This window comes from Aedes aegypti, chromosome 2, assembly GCF_002204515.2.
Source record: "Aedes aegypti strain LVP_AGWG chromosome 2, AaegL5.0 Primary Assembly, whole genome shotgun sequence".
Taxonomy (NCBI): Eukaryota; Metazoa; Arthropoda; class Insecta; order Diptera; family Culicidae; genus Aedes; species Aedes aegypti.
This window is the reverse complement of record NC_035108.1, coordinates 42,086,454-42,107,695: the sequence shown is the minus strand read 5'-3', so window position 1 is coordinate 42,107,695 and position 21,242 is coordinate 42,086,454. Positions and strand designations below refer to the sequence as shown.

At 37.7% G+C, this 21,242-nt stretch overlaps 1 protein-coding gene across 4 annotated transcripts in view; it reads left to right on the top strand.

The window, feature by feature from the left end:
* The first annotated feature begins 763 nt into the window (after positions 1 to 763).
* LOC5570461 (protein spinster) overlaps positions 764 to 21,242 on the top strand; it is a 72,372-nt gene continuing 51,893 nt past the window's right edge. For 2 of the 4 annotated variants that reach the window (XR_002499540.1, XM_021840641.1), the window contains exon 1: positions 765 to 2,071. Coding sequence is in view for 2 of the 4 variants with exons in the window: in XM_021840641.1 (XP_021696333.1) it covers positions 1,636 to 2,071 (436 nt within the window). In the remaining 2 variants the exon portion in view is untranslated. Of the gene's footprint in view, positions 2,072 to 21,242 lie in introns of all 4 variants that reach the window. The other 2 variants (XR_002499541.1, XM_021840639.1) reach the window with 2 other exon arrangements.

The following is a 21,242-nucleotide window of genomic DNA, read 5'->3' as shown; positions in this document are numbered from 1 at the left end:
AAGGTAATTTGAGTAAATACGCAAAACATTGTTCACAGTATAATTCTCGCGAAACTTTACTAAAGGACCTATCTAACATTGAGAGGCTCTCTTTGTATACTTTCTCTTTAATCAATAACTGAGTCACATTAACCTATTCTGTTGCTATTTGTGTATTAAACGCTAGTCAAGGAAACTGCCTTTCGATCTGTAGTGAAAAACTTTCCGAAGGCTTTAGTATTTCACTGTTATAATGGAAAGAGAGCGAGAGAGGAGAGAATCTCTCATTTGTACATAGGTCCTTTAGTAATGTTAAGCGAGAATAATTCTTAATTATAATATAATTCTTAATTATAATTAATTATTCAATTTGTAGATTTGAATCGTCTAGTGGCTATAGTTTTCATATTTATTTCATTACATTACATATTTCATATTTTTTATTAAACTTATCTTTTTTCGATGTGAGCGGGCTACTGGTACATGAGCGGATACTGGTGCACTGGTGGTACATAAATCCGTACACGGTGCATGCTCGTGGGTTAATTCAGCACTGTAGAATCCACCTCTTTACGATTAGAACAGTTATTGGCCACCGTTGACAGCGCGACGGTTTACACACATCCATTCATAAATGCAGACGGCCTTTAAATCCGTTCGTCACACCAACCCAACCAAAATGAGTGCGTTCTCTGTTCCACACTCGCCGGGGCATCACACCACTTGCTCCCATCTCGTTTCCACTCACTACCACGCGTTTATACACCCAGCAAGCACACGCCGTTTCTGTCAGACAGCAGAATGAACTTCACCAGAGCGAAAGCAAAAATCCAACGGTCGCCGATATGACAGACAGCAGATGCTCGCTCATGCAAAAGTCAATCGTTTCGTCAGTCTAGATTCACTTGTCCCGTGGTTCGGTTCGGCGTGCGTTTTGTGTGACTGATAAGGTTTCCATATTATCATCATCGCTAGTGTGTGCGGCAACCGCGAATAGAAGAAGATTACGGTGTGGAATATCGCGTGACTGTCGAAAAGCAGAGTGCCGAATTCGTTTTGGGTGTATTTGATTTGAGCCGAGTGCAATTATTTTTAGCTTGCAAAATTTCGGCTTTAGTTCAGGAGACGGAATTTGCTCTGCCGGTTTTGGGTGGGATTTAAGTATAGTGTTCTGAAACCTGCGGGACCAGTGGTGAAAGGCTCACTCCTGCATTACTAAGTGCAATTGCACTATAGTAATCGTCATCGAGACAGTGCTCTTGGTGCAAATGTTGCAAATTGTGACGGAAGTTTCCGTGCAGTGAATTTTGATTGAATTTGGTTGAAAAAAAGGCCAAAGAAGTTCGCAGCTTGCTGTGACTGCGTGGAAGTTTCGTGCGAAACAGTATCCAAAAGAGAAAGTAAGAGAAGAAAATAAAAGAAGAATCATCGCTTGAAACAGCGAAAAATCGTACGATTCGCCACATAAACACTTTTGTGTGTGAATCTCTCGCTCTGTGGTCTGTTTGTAATAGCAAGAGCGAAAGGGAGGGCATAACAAACTGTATGCTATCGGGGCGACAACTCCCTGCTCCGTTGTTTATACTGATATTGTGTTGACTAATCGCGGGTGTGTTGTTTGTGCATCGGGTCCCCCATACTCCTTCCGGTACGTGAATGCCTTCTAGTCAAGGTTACCGTAAGGTAGCATCCGAGCCGGCCGATTCGGAGCTTGAGATTAGCCGGAACGCCTCCTCAAACGACACAGCAACAATGCCCAATCAACAGAAATCGGTGGCCGAGCCACAGACTGTAGTGACCGGCAATCCTGCGGGAAAGATTCCGGCCACCAATTCCCAACAGAGGCTAATGCCACCCGATTCGGACAGTGTTTCCTCCTCGATTGATGAGGATCAAGAAGCGACACATGGCGGGGGCGATGGAGGCGGTGGCGGGCTTCGACACTTACCACCGGGCCATCACGACGAAGACGATGGATCGGTGATAGTCAGCAGCACCGGCACCGGAAGGGTTTCCCGGACGGCATGGTTCACCGTGATAGTGCTGTGCTTTGTCAATCTCATCAACTACATGGATCGGTTTACGATTGCAGGTAGGTGGCAGGGCTGTTTGGGGACGGGGAATGGTTTGTTTTATATTATGGGTGAACTAATGGCTAATGAGGGAACAAAACGATTGCATTAAGAATTTAATAAGTCACACTTGTTGATTGTTTGGTTTGTGCATCATTTTTAATAGATGTTCAGTTTAGCGTCATCAAATGTTTATTTTACCTGCATAGTGCAACGACAGTCAAAGCTCGTTCTACGACAACTTTGGGCCTTAAGGCCCAAACGCAATGATAGCGGAACGGCAACGGAATGCGGAACCGGTTCGCCAGCATGTATCACAACATCTCGACTGAGCTGACAACGAATGAAATTAGATCAACACTGATTCGACAAGCTGATTATAGTTCATGCTGGCGAACCGGTTCCGCATTCCGTTGCCGTTCCGCTATCATTGCGTTTGGGCCTTTAGAGGGCCTCGCCTTTCTCTCTTGACGATCTTAAATGATGTTACCAAATTGGAATAAAATTGAATTGCCATGATGCCAAGTGTCTACCAGAGTCTATGAATGGAGAGTTGCGCGAAGAGACTTCTTTGAATGGTTGTTCTTCTTCGTCTTAAAAAAAAGCCCCTATCTGTTTTGCTGGTCTGCTCGATAGGTAGACGGTTTGACAGTTCGATAGGTAGATTTGGTTTCACTCTTCGCGCAACTCTTCATTCATAGACTCTGGTGTCTACTATAATCATCCCAAAAATAATCATGTCGATAGTTCAAGCAGAACCTTTCCGTGAAGGAACCTGGGAGTATTCCACTAGGGCAATTCGCCAGGTAGACATATTCGTAAAAAAGACTTCCCAATTTATTTCTCAAAGCATAGATAGATGCAAACAAATCTCGTAAGGAAATAATCAAACGTAGGGCGTAGGGACCCAATAAAGTGCTTGTGACTTTAGTTTTAGAAGCCACAAATAAAAAATAATAGATGGAATTGAGTTCATCAAAAAAGTTTTAATACCGTAAAACGGGGTAACTTTGATAGTTATTTCGAAGAAAACTTGAATATTTATGCATGCTGTTTCAAAGAATTACAATTTATATTTTTGAAACAAGTACTGGCATCCTAGCTATCGATTGCACTTGATAGATTGTCAAAAGATTCATTTTGAATGGATATATTATTTTTCACATTATCGAAAGTCGGTTTTCTGTTTTGGGGTAACTTTGATAATGGAGTATAAATCGAACATAATTGAATGAATTACGGAACATTTATAGGGCGTTGCATACCTCTAGGCGTTTAACGCTATATGGAAATTTCTGACTTAGATTACAAAAATGGTCCCAGTTTGTAAGAATGGTTTCCGTTAAGAGATTTGAGACCGAATTCATGTTCTACTATAACTCGGCTGTCATGGATAAGTGACGAATTCATTATGACTTTATCAAATAGTGATCGTAGAACAGATTGTTTGTAAGCGTTACAAAAATGTAAAAATCTTGTGATTTTTTACCATATGCATATAAATCTTCAAATACACACAATACAATGTATTCCAACGAAAATAGCTTTGACATGAAGTGTCATACTAATACTCATTACTTTTGCATTCGTTTTTCTTATCTGATTGACAGAAACTTCGTTATTTCGTTATATATTTTGTGGGTCTCGCACTATCAAAGTTACCCGCATTATCAAAGTTACCCCGTTTTACGGTACATCTTTTAATAGCTTTCTGAATAATTTTTTTTTTTTTTTTTTTGAAATTGTTTATCGGCATATCGGTCTATTTTGCTCGAAGTAAGAGGGAGCATGGAGAAGAAAGCAATGAATACTAGATGGATAGGTACCGTAAGGGAACGGCGAGAGAAATTGGATTAGATGTTGAAGAGGGCATACCATATGAAACAGTATTACTTGAAACGTCACTTCCTTGTGGCTAACGTCCCCTATGGGAACGGCTTGGGTGTGTTTTGAGAATGACACTACCAAGACAGGCTGTCTTGGTAGTGTCATTCTCAAAACACACCCAAGCCGTTCCCATAGGGGACGTTAGCCACAAGGAAGTGACGTTTCAAGTAATACTGTTTCATATGGTATGCCCTCTTCAACATCTAATCCAATTTCTCTCGCCGTTCCCTTACGGTACCTATCCATCTAGTATTCATTGCTTTCTTCTCCATGCTCCCTCTTACTTCGAGCAAAATAGACCGATATGCCGATAAACAATTTCAAAATAAAATCATCACGGTCGATACCTTTGTATTTCTGAATAATTCTACCAATAGCAATGAAATGTGCCAATAAGGACATCTGGATTTTTCAAAGATCTTGTAAGAAACCTGGCAAGTTTCTTTTCAAAAAGTCATCGAGGATCTCAGTTAGAAATTTCCAAAGGCTGTAGGAACTTAATACACATACAACTATTGCTCCTTAGGAGTCCGTGAATTACCACTTGGGAAACATTGATGTGGTCAAGCTTATTTTCTGTATTTGATTATTTTCTATGATGAATTACAAATAATTACACATGTTTACTTATTTAGGTCAATCTTTGAACACAGAGTTAGTATTTTCGCAAGTATAATCGGTATTAATTATCCATCGGGTGATTGTTTGAAATATTTTTCAAAGATTTATGCGAAGTCGGCACATTAACCAACATTTGAAATTTCGATCTTTTCGTGTTTTCACCACCAAATCTCTCAGGAATGTTGTATAGTATCGAGAAACAAACATGATTTTTTTTTTGTTATCGAAAGCTGTATAATTCCCGAACGATTAGAAAAAAATCCTTCAAATAAACTAAGCCTACAACCATCACTTACATGCAAGTTTAAGATGCAGGTGGCTCATAATAGATGAAAGTTAATGAGAAGCATGTAAATTTGATAATTGAAATCGAACAAACATCTCTTTGAAAAACTAATTTTAGCATATTAACAGCTCAACATTTGTTTCATATCCTCTTTTAGATTTTTAAAATCGTAGAACCGTCAATTTAAACATCATCCATTTTTTTTTTCTAAGATAAAAAGCTAACTCGGTTTTTTTCATCAGTCGATGGTCCCATTAATATAAGCTTTTGGAGATTTGGATTTTTTCGTCAACCGACGTAGACTAGTACATTTAACATATACATATTTTTGTTTTATTTCTTAACACTTAAATTATGAAATTTATAAAAAATATTGAAAAAAAAGTGTGTTGTAAGTAATGTTATTTTCATTTTGTTTTATTTTATGTGTTGCGATTTCGAATAGATTTGAACTTCAAATTTTGAAGTATGTTTTTAGATTTTGCCGAGACATGGTAAAGTCAATAGTTTCGCAATGTTGATTGTAAATGGCCATCATTTGATTTAGAGGCCCGTTTTTGGCATAATTTGTTCGATGATGATTTGTCAAGAATAAGTTACGATTTCGTAGTTGCTCAGAAGGAACGTAGAAATTTAATTTCGATAAGATTTCTGTAAAATCAATACGTTGCGAAACGATATCATTTACAAATGAAACTCTCGCGATTTCACGCCGCTATTTCAAAGTTTGTATGTCAATAAGCATGCTTTGTACGCTGGAAGTGGAAATGATGTCTAACCTAATTTACGAAGAGCATATAGTAGAAATTGTTTTTGTACAGATTCTAATCTTTCTTCATGTGTGATTGAGAAAGGAGACCGTACAATGCTGCAGTATTCCATGATTGATCTTACATATGCAATATATAGAGCATCATACAAAACTAAAGTATGTTTCGAAAAGTAAATCAGTTTACTGTAATAATGCGAAGAGAGCAATGGTGAAGAGAAATCGATCATTGCAAGTAAGCTATTATGAAAAAAGCAATGTTGATTCAACTGTGGAACACACGTTAAAGAAAGCTACTATGAAACCATCTCAAACTCCTTAAAATACTTCCAACTTCAAATATTTATCATGTACAATTCATTATATTCCGTATCGTTTTCGCCAACTTGCAGAAATGTTAATGTACAAGTACACTTCAAATCAATCTTCATCTTCGTTCACAAAACACTACAAGATCAACGACCCTCTCGCGTCTACCAACAAAAAACGCGTTTCGGCCATCAAAACCAGCGTGGAGCAAAAACATAGCATCAACCTTCGGGATCGTGTGCGTCACTTATCATCGCCTCGCCCGGACTGACCTTGTTGGAGAATGTGGACACTCGTTGGTAGCAACCCAAGTTCTGCGTCATCTTCCGGTTTTGTTGACCCAAACATCTTCTGGAATAGAACACGGTCTACACTCTAATTAAAATGCGTATGTTTTATGTAATCACAGAATTGTGTGAAACAAACAAACATGGGAAACCCCCGAAGTATTTGCTGCATTAATCTGACGAATATTTTTTTCTATATCATTCTTTGAATCATCGTGGACCAATGTAATCGTATTTTCTACTGGAAACCACAACGCGGTAGAAAAGACAGTTGTATTATGGGGGTACCTCGATCGGATAGTTTGCTGATCACCAACAAAGCAGCTTCTTGCGCCTTTTTAATAGGCTTTCAACTACGGCACCAAGCCAATGTAAGCAACGGCACACATACAAACGTGCAGCTCAAAATCGTATTTGCCAATAGTTCGGCGCTTATGATTTCTTACACTTCCGGTCAAAAGTTTGGGATCTCCCCATTAAAAATATCTCGCATAACTTCTGATCTCGCCCTAAAAGCCATTGGTAACCATGAGTGTAGCTCGTTGTTTCTGGGCATTTGAATGGATTTTCATGCTATTTAACAACGCTATGATGAAGAAAAGATCATTATCTACCTGCCCGTGATGTTGGTTTGGATGCTTATTCTCTCTTTTGCTCAGAAACAACGAGCTACACACGTGGTTACCAATGGCTTTTAGGGCGTTATCTCAGAGTATGCGAGATATATATATATATATATATATATATATATATATATATATATATATATATATATATATATATATATATATATATATATATACATATATATTATATATATATATATATATATATATATATATATATATATATATATATATATATATATATATATATATATATATATATATATATATATATATATATATATATATATATATATATATATATATATATATATATATATAGATATATATATATATATATATATATATATATATATATATATATATATATATATATATATATAGGATTAGAGAAATAGAGAGTTTGAATCGAACGTATAATGACAAAGTATGGACAAAATACATTTGCATGCTTTTTAGGGGATGACCCCAAACATTTGCACGAGAGTGTACTAAGCATACCGCCATGGATAGCGCGTTCAAATCGCACGGGGATGGTCTCGAATGTGGAGAAACGTATAATATGGAAAAATGTGTCAATGACGGCATGCTATGTATGAAGTATTGTGGCTGCTACTTCGGTTCAATTGTGGACTGCCTCAGGCTCCTGTGAGCTATTCCGATGGATGAGAGTGCATGCAAGTGCTTCTGCTAATGAAAGTCATTGTAGAGAAGCGCGGATTGCCGCAGTTATTGGAAAAGATGGCATTGCACCGCTCTTGACCACCCTTTTCTCGATTTAAGTGGCACTTAGCACGTTCATTCATTGGTGATGCTCCGTTGGTGCAGAACCATGCCGAGCCGGTATCAATCAATTAGCAGTGGTTGTTTAACTGCTTATCAATGACGATGACGTGCCATGTGATCGTGTATCACGGTGATTTCCAGGTATACTTGGTGACATGGCAGTTCAATCATAGAAATCATAAATGCCATTGATCAAACGCAGTCAGACCAATTGAGATGATTTTTTGAAAATACCTGATGAATCTTCATTCTTTACTGATATTATGATTAAGTAGAAATAGGTAATCGTGAATTGTTACAAGATTAATCTCCTTCTTATTACTCTTCGACTTTTTTGCACTATGTCCCAAGTGAAACAGGCTTGCTTCTTAGTGCTGAATGAGCTTTTCCTTAGTTATTAACCGAGAACTTTCGTTGTCATGTCGGAGCTTAAATGCCCTCAACATGGTTTTTGAAAGATAACTTTTAATCTAGCATAGTATTACATATTTTACGTTATCTGACAAATATTTGGAACCCTTTTTAATCGTTCCAACATTTCTACTTGAAGGTTTCAAATGAAGAGCTTTTTGGTTATGTTATAATGTTATAAGTTGAGTTTTAGACAAATTAGGAGAAATTTAACATACTCGCAAGTATGAAGAAAAAATATCCTAACATTTTTGCAATCTGCTACAAATGAAACACAAGCTTCGTCCTTTGGTGGAAAGGCCTATGTTATCCTCAAACAAAGATTTTTAACATCCCTGAAGTAACTCAAGGTAAGTCAGATGTTAAGATATTGTACAATATTGGTCCCAGAATGCTACTTTGAGGAACATCAACTCTTACAGGAAGTTTGTCCGACATGAAGTTCAGATAATTAAAATGAAGTGATAACTCCGATGTATGTTGGAAAATTATTGTTTTTTAAAGACTATGCTTGGGAAATAGAAACCAGTTGAATAGCATTAACATTTGTTGGGATGAATCAAATTCGTTACATTTAAAAGTGGGAGAGTGGTCGAATGTCCATGTCTAGTTCCGAACTATGCATTAGATATTTTTTTATGTTTTATGTGTGTTTCAGTCAGCTCTGAAATAAATAAATTCTGATAGAATTGAAAACCATTTCTTGGGAAATTCGAAATGTATTATCAGAATCAAAGTCAGCATGATTAATCAGTAAGCTGTTCAAAAAAATGGTAGCCCTGAATTTCAATACATTATGTGACAGTTTAAAACCCAGTCCGAATTAGTGAACGTCCTTCATCAAATGAGCTACAGCTGTAACCCAACGAACCAAAGTTGACTGTACCTCGTCTTTCAAAGTAATGCGATTGTGGCAATTGTAACGATTGTCCGTCCACCAGCAGCCATATCAGTTCAAATTGACAAATTATCTTCCCAAGAGGATTACACTCACCTCCCCGCTGGGTCGGGTCCAAATTGATGAACGTCGGCATCGGTGGTTGTTGAACACCCTATTATCTGTGAGCTGGCTGCACGATTCCATATCATCGTCAGTGTCGCATTGCTTCAACGTGATGCGCCTCGTGATCATGTTATTCGAGTTACGTTTGCGGTGGGATGCTCACCGCATCCCATCCAGACTGCCATCATATGATGATATCATGCGTGCTGTTGATGATCCCCGCCTGGAGTCACGTTGAACGACTCCCGAATCCATCCCACGCTGCCCGTTCATAGTAGAAAGGGTGACAACGATCATGTCAACTGACAAATATGCTTCAATGAATGTCTCTTGCTCCTGCTTCGTCATCGTCATCCTCATAAGACTGCCACTTTCATTAAATGTGATTAGCGTGTGGCGACACCGAAGGAAATCGTTCGTCGGAAATCCGTCACAAGTTGACAAATGAGGCAAATCGGTCTCTCTCAATGTTCGTGATATTCTCTGTGTGATTCTACAATTTAAACGACCGTGCTACAACTTATTCACTATCAGAACTAGTAGTCTCAGGATGGTGATAAATGGTTCAAACTTTACCCGGACTGCAATTAATTACTTGTTTGTTCAGTTGCTCGGATTCCGTTTTCTGGAATCGTTTCCTCCAAAATACCCCCTTCTTCGGGGAATGTTAATTTGTACTCTGCCAGCGAACGGATATCACTGTTTGTTTAAGCACAGAGTACACCAAAAACGATAACGAGCGCAGTTTGAGATATTGCACCATCGGAAGCATCCTACTGGAACGAATTAATGACAAACCAGAACGGAGGGCGAGGGTGCCGTTGTCATTCTAGTTATAGCAGAGGCCAATGACACTTGTGTGAATGTTTGACAAATATGAAATCCTCCGGTTGAGATGCATTCGTGAGGGAAGTGTTCCGCTCTGTTTGCCATCAATGAAGCATTTATGACACCTCCCTCCAGTTCGAACCGTGAGGAATATGTTGAAGGGAAATCACCCCTAGACGTTCCTTAACCGCATACATTTCATAAAATGAGGAAATTTATTGGTTTCGACAAAGAAGAGACGATGAATCCGAAGGATTCTGACATATTGTTCAATATTTTTATTGGTTTCTGAACCCTCCCTCCTGCGGTGGATCACGTTTTTTAGCGTTTCCCCTATCTGGACCGAAAAAGCCGGTACGTAATTTATTTGATAAAAATCCAATAAATAATAAACGCTTGTCTTCTTTCTCAAACACCAGGGATCAAAATTCGTTACGAATGCTGAAGCGCAATGCGTCGGCTCGAATTTTCGGATTTCGGGGAAGCATTTATCTGGATTAAACATCCCAGCATCACGGTGAATGTACTTGGATCAATATTTAATAAACTTGTAACAACGGTTGAGCAGCAAACGGAGCGAGTCGATTCCTGGAAAATGATGCTTCATACAATTCTCAGCTTATGCCTTACGCTATAAATCAAAATTTCGATATCCGAAAAACGAAAATCGTTGCCAACCATGCAAAACCGCATCAATCCTCTCAATCTGCAAGATTACCCGCAAAAGCGCCGTACCTGTGCTTATCGCATAAAACGCCCTTTTTCGGTTTTAGTTGAATTTACATGCGATAAATTAAATTTGCATTTGGCAGGGGTCACAGGACCCCTATACAATTACTGACAGAGGGCTTAGACCCCGAAAGCTATCCAACATCCGAAACCATATCTCATTTTCTTTTCGCTGCATCCGCTGCTTGTATCTTCGAAGAAAGGAACACGAACGAAGAAGGTAGCGTGAATAATGTAGATTATACTTACGTGTACATATTCATTCTCCTGGGCTGAAGGGTTTTTGACGGTGAAGTTAGTCCCCATCGCCAAACATTGACTGCACCAGCAACGTTCTGGGAATGGGTTTTGAGCTCCCTGATTGGAGTACACGATACTGTATCTGATTCCAGTGTGTGGAGGTGTGCTACAGTTCGTATGTAGGCGGTAGTACCTACGTCCTCTTCAATTGATTACTGCCATTGTTGATCTTCCCACCACCGAAACCGGTCATGAAAATGCATTAAGCCGAAAACAGCAGTGGGTGTTTCCGGGAAATTGTTCTTTTTCTTTGGGAATCAAATAATTTTGCCCTTCACGTACACGAAAGCGTGCTTGAATGATTTGAGATTTTTTTTCAAATACACGGAGCTGGTGACGAGTCAGTGATACCATTTTCGATTCAGTTAGTAAAAGACATTTTTTGCAATAATCAGTTACTAAACCTGCTTGTTCAAAAATCTCTAACTGAAATATTAATACAATAACATTACATCAGTTAAGCTATTAATGTATTTTATTTTTGGAATGTAATTCAGAATTTGAAGAAAAATGTAAAGAATATATATAGTAGAATTTTATTTAAAAACAATTCGAGTAAATCCGTCAAAAATACCACCAGGAATTACGCTTTTTTCCTCAAGCAGTTAGCCACAATGACCGACTTACCCTTACTCACGTATTCAAAATATTACTCTGAAGTAACAGTCAGCTTTTGTTTGTTCAAATTTTATACAAAATATTCAAAACAAAAACTAAACACTAAGGAATTACTGAAACAATCCAATTGCTGTTTCTTGTATTTCATTAAATTTATGTATGCGTTCAGCATCTTTAATTTCGAGAATTTTCACTTTAAGTTATGCACCTGTTCATGCAATTTGGAATGTGGAAGGAAACTTCCAAATGCAACACCCTCTTCCACAATTCCTAGATTATCCAGACTGTATTTTATCTGTTCATTTTCTGAGAACAAACCATTCAAGTATAAAAAATCATGTTTCGGAAAGGATAGATATTTTTGTTTTCAGGCATATTAATATCATAAGATAAGGCCAATTGAGGAATATTTTCAGGAATTCTTCTAATAAATCTCCCAAATCATCGCAAAATATCTTCTTAAGATCTTTCAGAATTCCTGTCAAAAACTAGCCTATAAAAATTCCAAAGTTTTTTACAATTATATAAAAAATCAAGAATATTTCCGATATTTTTTTTATCGAAAATCTATTATACTACCATCAGAAAGTCTTTGAACAATCTTACCAGAAATTCTCCCAAGCAAACTTTCAAGCCGAAATATATATCAAATATACAAAACTTGGTCTTGAAATTATTACTATTATGAATATAACACCGGAAACTCGGATTGCTTCTAGGAGTTCTTCCATTAACTTTCCCTCGAAATTATTCTATAATATAAAGTTTCCATTCGCCTAATTCGCTCCTGAGTTTTGCATCAGTTTCTACAGGAATATTACAACATTTCTCACCATGAATCAAAATAAATTTTAGCAAGAACTTAAGGAGAAACCAGTGTTCTACATCAAGGTGGAAATGCGGTCGTCATCATGGACAAGACGGATTACTCATCAAGCTTACGGATAAAACTCTCGTTTGAAAGAGGCAAACCCCATTCTACCCCGAATCAAAGGGCTTTCGAAAATTCACAAACCAGGAAAAGAGATGCGAGAAATCATTTCGGCAAGCGGATCCCCACACAAAAATAAAATGGCTAAATGGCTAGTCAAGGAATTCCAGAGTATGCCGAATCCCTTCCTTCACTAGATCGGTTAAAAAAACCAGGAATTCTCCCAGAAACTATCAGAATCAGGAAACATCGAGGATGACGAGATGATGGTGTCTTTCGACATATCGGTTTTTTTCCCAGCGTTCTAGTAAAGGACTTCCTAAATCTTCTCGAGAATTGTTTATTACCCCGAAGGACGAATGCAGCATGGAAAGGAAAGGTCAGGATCCTATATGAGGTTGGCAAGGTTGTGCATGGAGGAGAACTACTTTCAAATTCAAGGAAACTTCTACAAGCAGACAAAAGGAACCCTCATGAGAAACCCCTCTCTCTCTGTTTTTTTTTTTTTTTTGGAGCTATTCATGATGAATCTAGAGGAGAATTTAAAGATACACGGAGTATTATCGGACAAATGGTGGAGATAGTTCGACGACATTTTCGGCATTATCAAGTAGAGGCATGTACCTATGATTTTGGATACAATCAACAGCGTACACAAGGATATCAAGATCACTCACGAGGAGGAGAAGGAGGAAAAACTACCGTATTTTGGATCTACTTGTCATCAGGAAAGAATGTGCATCGTTCAACTTTAAAATCTATGGGAAGCCTACAAACACCCAGCGAGTCATCCCCTACTCCTCGAATCATTCATTCCAGTATAAGATTACAGTATTTTACCACATGATGCAGATTTTAACCCTCAGCGAAGACGGAAGAACTAAGGAATTGGATTATATTTTCAAGACGGCAAGGATCAACGTATACAAGGAAAGAACGACAAAAAGGAAAGACAGCATACTCGGAGTATATTGACGACACTCACCCCTAGCGCTGAACCTATGAAGAGAGTCTCCATGCCATACGACCAGAGGCGCGTCCACTTTCAAAACCATGGGTAAAACGAATGGTTGCAAATATTTTGTTCACAGTGAAGCTAAGAAAAATCTGAAAAATAGAAAATTAGAGACCTCTTGGCTAAAAAAGACCCTAAAAGGCATTAAAAGAGACTAAATAGGAACCTAGAAAACAAAAAGAAGCCTAATAGGAGCCAGGATATAAGAGTTTGATTCTCAAGAATTTGACTTTGATTTTCCCTAGAAGAACCACAGAAATGAAATTTATCTAAAGATTATTTCAGAAATTATCTGAATTCCTACAAAACTTTTTCAAGAAAACCTAATTTCTCCAAGATTTTATCCAGTGATACATCCATCGATTCCCATGGGACATCCTCCAAGATTCCCGGTCTAAATGTTTCTAAGGTGTTTCCTATAAAATTGTCTTTTAGAATTTATATAAGATTTCTACGGAAATCTCTCACAAATTCTCTGTGATTTTCCGATGTAAGTTTTGAAAGTTTTTTTTTAATTCTTTTAGGATTTTTTCCAGGAAAATGCCAAGGAAATTTTTCTAGAAAATAAATCCGTGAAGTATTTTCAAATTAAATACTAAAGTAACCTTTGATAAAACTTGTGTTAGTTTGAAAGTTATCCTTAACCTTCCAGTCGTCGCGTGGTTGACCACTGTCAGAACCACCACGCTGCTGTTGTGAACGAAAAGCGAGTTTTTTCATCAGTGTTGTACAAAATACAACAGCGTGACGACTGAAGTGTTAATGAACAAGGATCTCTGAAATAATTCCTGGACTTTTGAGGAAGTTCTAGAAGATTTCCTAGATAATATGCTAGTACAGGTCGGACTCGATTATCCGGAATTTGTTTTTTGATGTCCTTGATTTTCAATTTTTACATTGCAATATACAAAATGAATGGTTTTGCAGTTTGGAACGTTTTTAAGAAAAGGGGGTTTTGAAAAAGTGTTTTTTTTTTGTGTATGATGGTCAAAATCTTGTAATTTCTGGCTATGCCACCGCATTATATAAATAAAACAACGAAAAAAGATAATATCTAAGTTCTTTTGTCGAAGATTTCAATTTTTTTTCTTAGTGATTCGATTATCCGGAGGATTCGATTATCCAAGTCCGACCTGTATAATCGAAATAAATTAGTCGAATCTCGGGATAGTATTCCTCAGGATTTTCTAAAACAATCTTTTAAAAATCATTGGGCAGAATTTCTATAGAAATTTGTCAAGGAATTATTGGAAAATATGTTTAAACTTGAAAAAAAAAACTTTTAAAGTCTGCATGGATTTTTTTTAAATACCTAATAATACTTGGATGGAATACCGGAGAAATTCCTAGAAAAAATAGATTTGTTCGAAGAACCCCTCAAGGAATGTTAGATTTCTGGAAGGGAACGTGGATGATTTTCTGAAGGAATCTACATGAACAGGCGGAGGGATTCTTTGAGGGTTTTTTGAAAACCCCATTTTTTTCAAAAATTCTGCAATAAACCTTTACGGATTTTCTTTCTCGGAAGAAACTCTGTTGCAATCTTTGGAGAATCTGGTTGAATGATTAGTGAAAAAAATATGTGCAGGAAATTCTAAGATAGTTTTGGAAAAAAAAAATCAAAGTAATACCCGAGGAAGAAAATAGATTTGTTCGTACAACCCCTCAAGGAATTTTGGAATTCTGGAAGGAAATTTTTCGAAGGAATCTGCATGAACAGGCGGAGGGATTCTTTCAGGGTTTTTTTGAAAACCATTTTTTCGAAAAGGAAGCGATTAGCGAAAAAATATGTGCAAGAAATTTTAAGATAGTTTCGGAAAAAAAAATCAATATTACCAGTTCTCAAGGATTTCATGGACCAAATTCTGGAGAAATTCTTCTAAGAATCCTTTGAAAAATTGATGGGTGAATTTCTCAGAGAATTAGTGAAGAACTCTCTAACAGAATTTCTAAAGAGATCCCTGTAGGAGACACTGAAATGATTCTACATAAAATCACTATGATTATTCCTAAAGTTTTTCAGAATAGAATCTCTAAAGGCGGGCAGAAAAAGGAAAAAAAGAAACTTAAGAAACCATTTTGTTTACTTAAGAGGCCTTTCATTAAAAATAGAGACATTTTTTAAAATTTCTTTACACTTGCATTGAAATATACATAGACCATATCTATAAAAAGAGACCTACTATCAGTTTTGTCTTGAGGAGCATTTATTGGAGCAACTTATATTATACGTCATATTAAAAAAATATAAATATCCTTTATACATATTTTATCCTTTTTAAACTAGTTTATTAAACAAATTTTCATCGCGCAGAAACTCCTTCTAATATTTTGTAGAAATTTCTTCAACAACTCTGCAAAAAAGCTCCCAGAAAATCGTCATAATCTGCTCTGAATATTTTCATGAATTATGCCACAAAATATCAGTAAGAATTGGATCAAATCATTTTTCAGGATTGAAAGTGATCGCACGTTCAGAAATCGCTAGCACCATCACACTCGTGCTGTGTATTATACGATGCACCTGGTATTAGATTAATCCATTACTCCATCACAAGACTATTAAATAATCTTTTGATAATTCGCTATGGGTAGTATATGGATGGCCGTAGATATTATTTCTATTGATTCTTTCAGAAATGCCATGGAGGATTGCTCCGTTTGTTTTCTAACTGATAACGAAGTTTCTTGTAGCAATTATTGCAGTTAGTTTCCCAGGATCCTCACGAGCAAGAACTTCTGGAGGCCAAGCACAAACCATATTACGCTTTACGAGGCATGCGAATGCCATGAAAAATCTTATAAGTCTTACATCCTCCATAAGAGTAATTACGACGTTGATCAAGTTTGTATGCACATTTAATAGATGATAAAAAGTTTAATTTATTTTTCAAGCTCTCTTTTTACATTCTTTACAATGAACAAAAAAAAGTCGAAAACAATTAAATTTCTCGGCTAGAAAACGTTGCAAATTACGATCTCTTGATTATAAAAAAAAGATTGTTGAATTGTTTCTTGGTGGTCCAATTGAAAAGAGCCAACGTTCTGGGCAGTTGGAAATCCGAGATCAACCTCACTACGATTTTCATACTTTTACGTCAGATTTTCCATTTTACGCGCTGTTGTAGAGTCATTGGATACATTTTTGGAGAAACCGCAGGATAAATTTGTGGTATCACCTAGAACCTAGCGATCGCTCATGAGGTTTTACAGAGCAATTCCTTTGTTTTTGCTCTACATGTTCTTCTGATGGAATAATACCATCAGCTTCAATTCAAATAGATCTGCAGGCATTATTTCAGAACGACGCACGAATGTTTATAACAGAGTTTTTAAAGAAATTATTTGGATTTATTTCTGGGAAATTATACAAAAATTCCTACAAAATTTCTTACAACATTTTTTTTTTTGATTCTTAAGGTGAAGATACATCGAAGCCAAATTTCAAATTTTCAAGAGCACGGATCTGGAGAACCGAATACCCGTTTGAGCTAAAAACTTAATCGATTGGTCACCACCAGCTAGTGACCAATCGATTAAGTTTACAGATTAAACGGATGTTTGGTTTCTCCACGAACCTTTCCAAGATTGTGTCCTTAGAAAACTTTCTAGTTAAAATGAAATCCGAAAATGTTGGAGGATATCTTAAGGTCGGTTGTGTATATTTCACTGGATAAGCTTGTTGAAAACTCCCATAGAGAACTCCCGAAAAAAAATCAATATGGCGCTTTTACTACGCGTATTCACTTAGCCTCTGCCTACTACGTCATTGAAATATTTGTGTTTTACACAAGTTCTAACGCCACTTCAAATTTACGTCAGTCGTTCAACAACTTGTTCAATCACTCAATGCTGCAACCCCATGCGAATTACCCGGACAAGAGTTGACAGAGAAACAAATCCGTCTACTTTGGTTCATTTTCGTCACACGTTGTTGCAAGGGCATTATTGGAACAAGAAGAAACACCACTTCATGTGCAGTCGAATGCCGCTAAGCGGATGAAATATGAGCACTTAAAACGATAGCGTTATCCTCACAAATGCTGCACATTTAACATGTGTGTGCGGTTGATCGCTCTCTGGGCTAGAAAAGTAAAGTGATTGCCCATTAGAATCTGTCACTCTATTAATCATACTCTTAGTAGTAACACTGAGCAGTTTTTCAAATCTTTTCTTACTAGAATAGATTCTATTGCTATCAAACAGACGCGGTACAAACGAAAGTGTCTGTTTTCCATGTCGTCGTCGACGTGGGTTTTTTTTATTTTGCGGCCACGCAAGACTTAATTACCATAACGAGTCTCTTGGTTCTGGTTCTACACCGGCAAACATCTTGTCGCCGTTGTCATCTTGGCTATATCTTCGTCTGTTTCTCGATTCTTCTTAGCAAAAGAATACTGTTGCTAACAAATGCAACTATGCAGCACACGTGCTTGTTGAAGAAAGTTTCTTCACTTGCTCCGTACACTTGTTCCTAATTTGTTCAACATGTTTTACGTCACGTTTTGGAATCCAATTCAGAACCATATTTACTTCCATGCATCATTCTTGTCCAAAACACATTGAGAATTCAATTAAATGCGCTCACACGAAGCATCGATCCATTTGAAATTCTCAGTTGGTAATGTTATGCGGTAGGTTTTAAGCAAATATCAACTTCCACGCTAACAAAAAGATTAAAAATACAGAACAAACAATACGAAACCCGAGAGTGACACTTGAGCGATAGTTTTCAAGAGTTCTTGCAAGCAACCTGTGCTCTTTCTCTCTCTCTGCACTCCGTTTTGCTTGAAGCCTTTCTTTCATCAGTTGTTAGGTAAAGGCCGTGTGCTGCAGCAGAACTTCTATTGAGAAAAGTCAAGAGGCGCACTGCGTGTTGAGAATGAACCCATTCAGAAATGTGGCACAAAGCTCTTGGGTAGATCCGCAGCGCCTGTGAGCGGAAACCTTTTCAGCAGTTTCTTTCGCTTTCAAGGAGTCGAGTTCTCCATCAGGAAATTAATTTTTTAATCTTTCAATAATATCGTTAATAATAAGCAACAACACTAATTGGAAAATTATTGGAAATTATTTGGATGGATTAGCGAACAAAGTTGGTTTGATTCTGAAGTTGCTTAAAAGCAATCAAATTATCGTGTTTAAAATATATTTTGGGATAAAACAACGATTCTGAAGGGTTTAACATTGATTTATACATTGTACATGCTGTAGAATTAACATGAAAAATCTAATGCATTATTTTCCTTCCTATTTCAGGTAAGAACATTCATCAATAATTGTTACACGAAGGATCCGGAGCTTTATTTTTAAGGTATAAAACGAAGCTAAATTCAAAAGTAGCGGTAAGTTAATTCAATCGCATAATTGCACCGCTCAGCAGCTAGACGTCCATCCGTTACAACCCAATAAACAACATCGTACGATTTGAGCAAACATTTCACGTCATCCAGAGCAGCACTTCGGATCGATAACAGCATTTCGTTGTGGCTATATAACCGCTGCAATGTTATCATACAGCTGTACCATAAATAGGCGCGGCGCGGAGATAGACACTATTACACCGGTCGGGCAATCTGTCGATAACGCAAACTGCAAGATTGCAACTGGTTGACCGTCGAGTGATTTACCGCTCGCCTTCTAAAGTGACGGTCTAACTCTGGTTTTGGTATTGAGACAGTGTCATTTATTTTACAACCATCGCTTCTGAACTACCAATCAGAAAACCACCATGGACACATATGGTCATTCTCTTCAGCAAAGCCTCAAGTCTAGAGCAATTGATTGAAACTAATTGCTGGATTTAGACTTGAAAACCAACTTTGGCGGGTCGACAACCTATCACTCTAAGACACCGCACAGGCACACCATTAGATAGGAAAAATGATTGCACTCGCCAAGGCAAGCTACGCAGGGGGTAACGAACGCGTAGCGATCGTAAAAATTAACCTCTTAACAATTTTCACCTCGCAATCAAAAGCCGCAGTTCGGAAACTGCTTCTAAATTACAGCTAATCACTTAAGTTGGTTCTCATTAAAGACGAGCCCATCGCATTGCTCCGCTTCGGCGAATGCGCGAGATGAAGAAAGTGATGTAACTTTTGAACCAAGTGAAAATAGCTCCAACCACAACGCTGAAAGGAAAAGTTCAAGAAATTATCGTTTTCTTATCCCAACCGCCAGCGCAACAACCTGTTATAATCAGCCACACTAAATACACTATTTTTCACCATTGCGGCACCATCACCACCGGTCGGAGAGGGAGGTCGCGCTAGCCAAACAAAACTGCGACGGTGATGGGTCTATTTCTGGCTACCGCACCGTTCCTGGCAGTTCACAAGTACTCAAACTCGGTGGACCGTATCGCACCGTTAGCAGCCTGTCTTGTTGTTGGCAACGCTTGGGATAAAAGCAACGTGACGACGACGATGCAGCCGAGGACACTCAATGGACGTTTGAGCACAAGCGGTCACTTTCCCCCCTATTCCGCAAGGAAAACCGATGGAAGAGTGGCCCGCGCTGACGTGTTTTGTGGTTCGCCTGTGTGGCCTTAACTTTTCGGGTGGCAATGAATGAATTTTACTCGCTGCTGCCCAACCGATCGAGAGCTGGTAGGCTTCGAAGAGATTTTGATGTGGCATCGACGTTTGTTTCTATTGGGGCATATTTGTGTTCGATAGCTTTCACACGTCTCTAGTGAATCAAGCGAAAACTGGAACTTCGAAGTTTGATGGTTAACTCCACGTATTTTGATTACATTAGCTTGCCAAGCTGTCGATGTGTTGTTTGTTTTTACGATGGTTAATGGGGCGATTAAAACGGTCGTTTCTGTAGTGGCGATCAGTGCTTGTGTGTGTCATAGAACACGTCACATCAGCTGGCTACTCACAGTCAAAATTAGACACAGAAAACAAACATCGGGTGACCCTGGCTGACGAAGCAAAATGTGGCGTGATTTGTGTTATTTGTTACTAGCTATTGGCACAACCTGACTTAGCTTGTATATGTTACCAGAAACGAAAATAAAATACCTGATATGCGATGGCTTATGATAAAAGTTATCATCACTGTCGAAGTAACGTGTTACATGCTGTTCTAGCATGGGATTTTACCATCACTCAAAACCTGTTTGGTTTATCAGGGCTGACTCAACAGTAGTCGCTTCTACATCCCAGCTACAACAAATTTACTTATGCTATTCACTTTATACTATTAACAGACCCAGAGTTGCTATGATTACGCCGATTTGGCTCGAAGTTGAGAATGGATTTCAACCTTTCGCGCATGTTTAGCGCGAATTCAGTTTAAAACACTAAAATTATACATTATTCAGTCAGAGTATCGACAGGTTTGAGTTATTTTTCTTCGATCATTGGATGCCATGCCACACTACTACTATGAACAAATTCTGAAAGAATTTTTGGAGGAATTCGTAGTGGAAGTGTAATCTCTAGTTATCTTGAGAAAAAATCAAGTTGAACTCTTGACGGTATCTAACGAAACAACGGAATTCTTGGAGTAATTCCTTAGGAAACCCGTAAAAAAACATTAATAAAACAACTCCTGACGACATATTTGTAGTGATATCTGTAGAAAGCTTTAAGCAAGTAATACCTGATTCAAATTCCGATGAAACATTTAGAAAATATTAAAGAAAAAGACGTCAAGCAATATGAGTAATACTTGTAGTAATGTCCATTCAAAAAAATCTTTCGAAAAACTTTTAGTGAAATGTCTGGTTAGATTCCATGAGGAATCAAGTCTATTGATTCCTGTTAGATTTCTTTT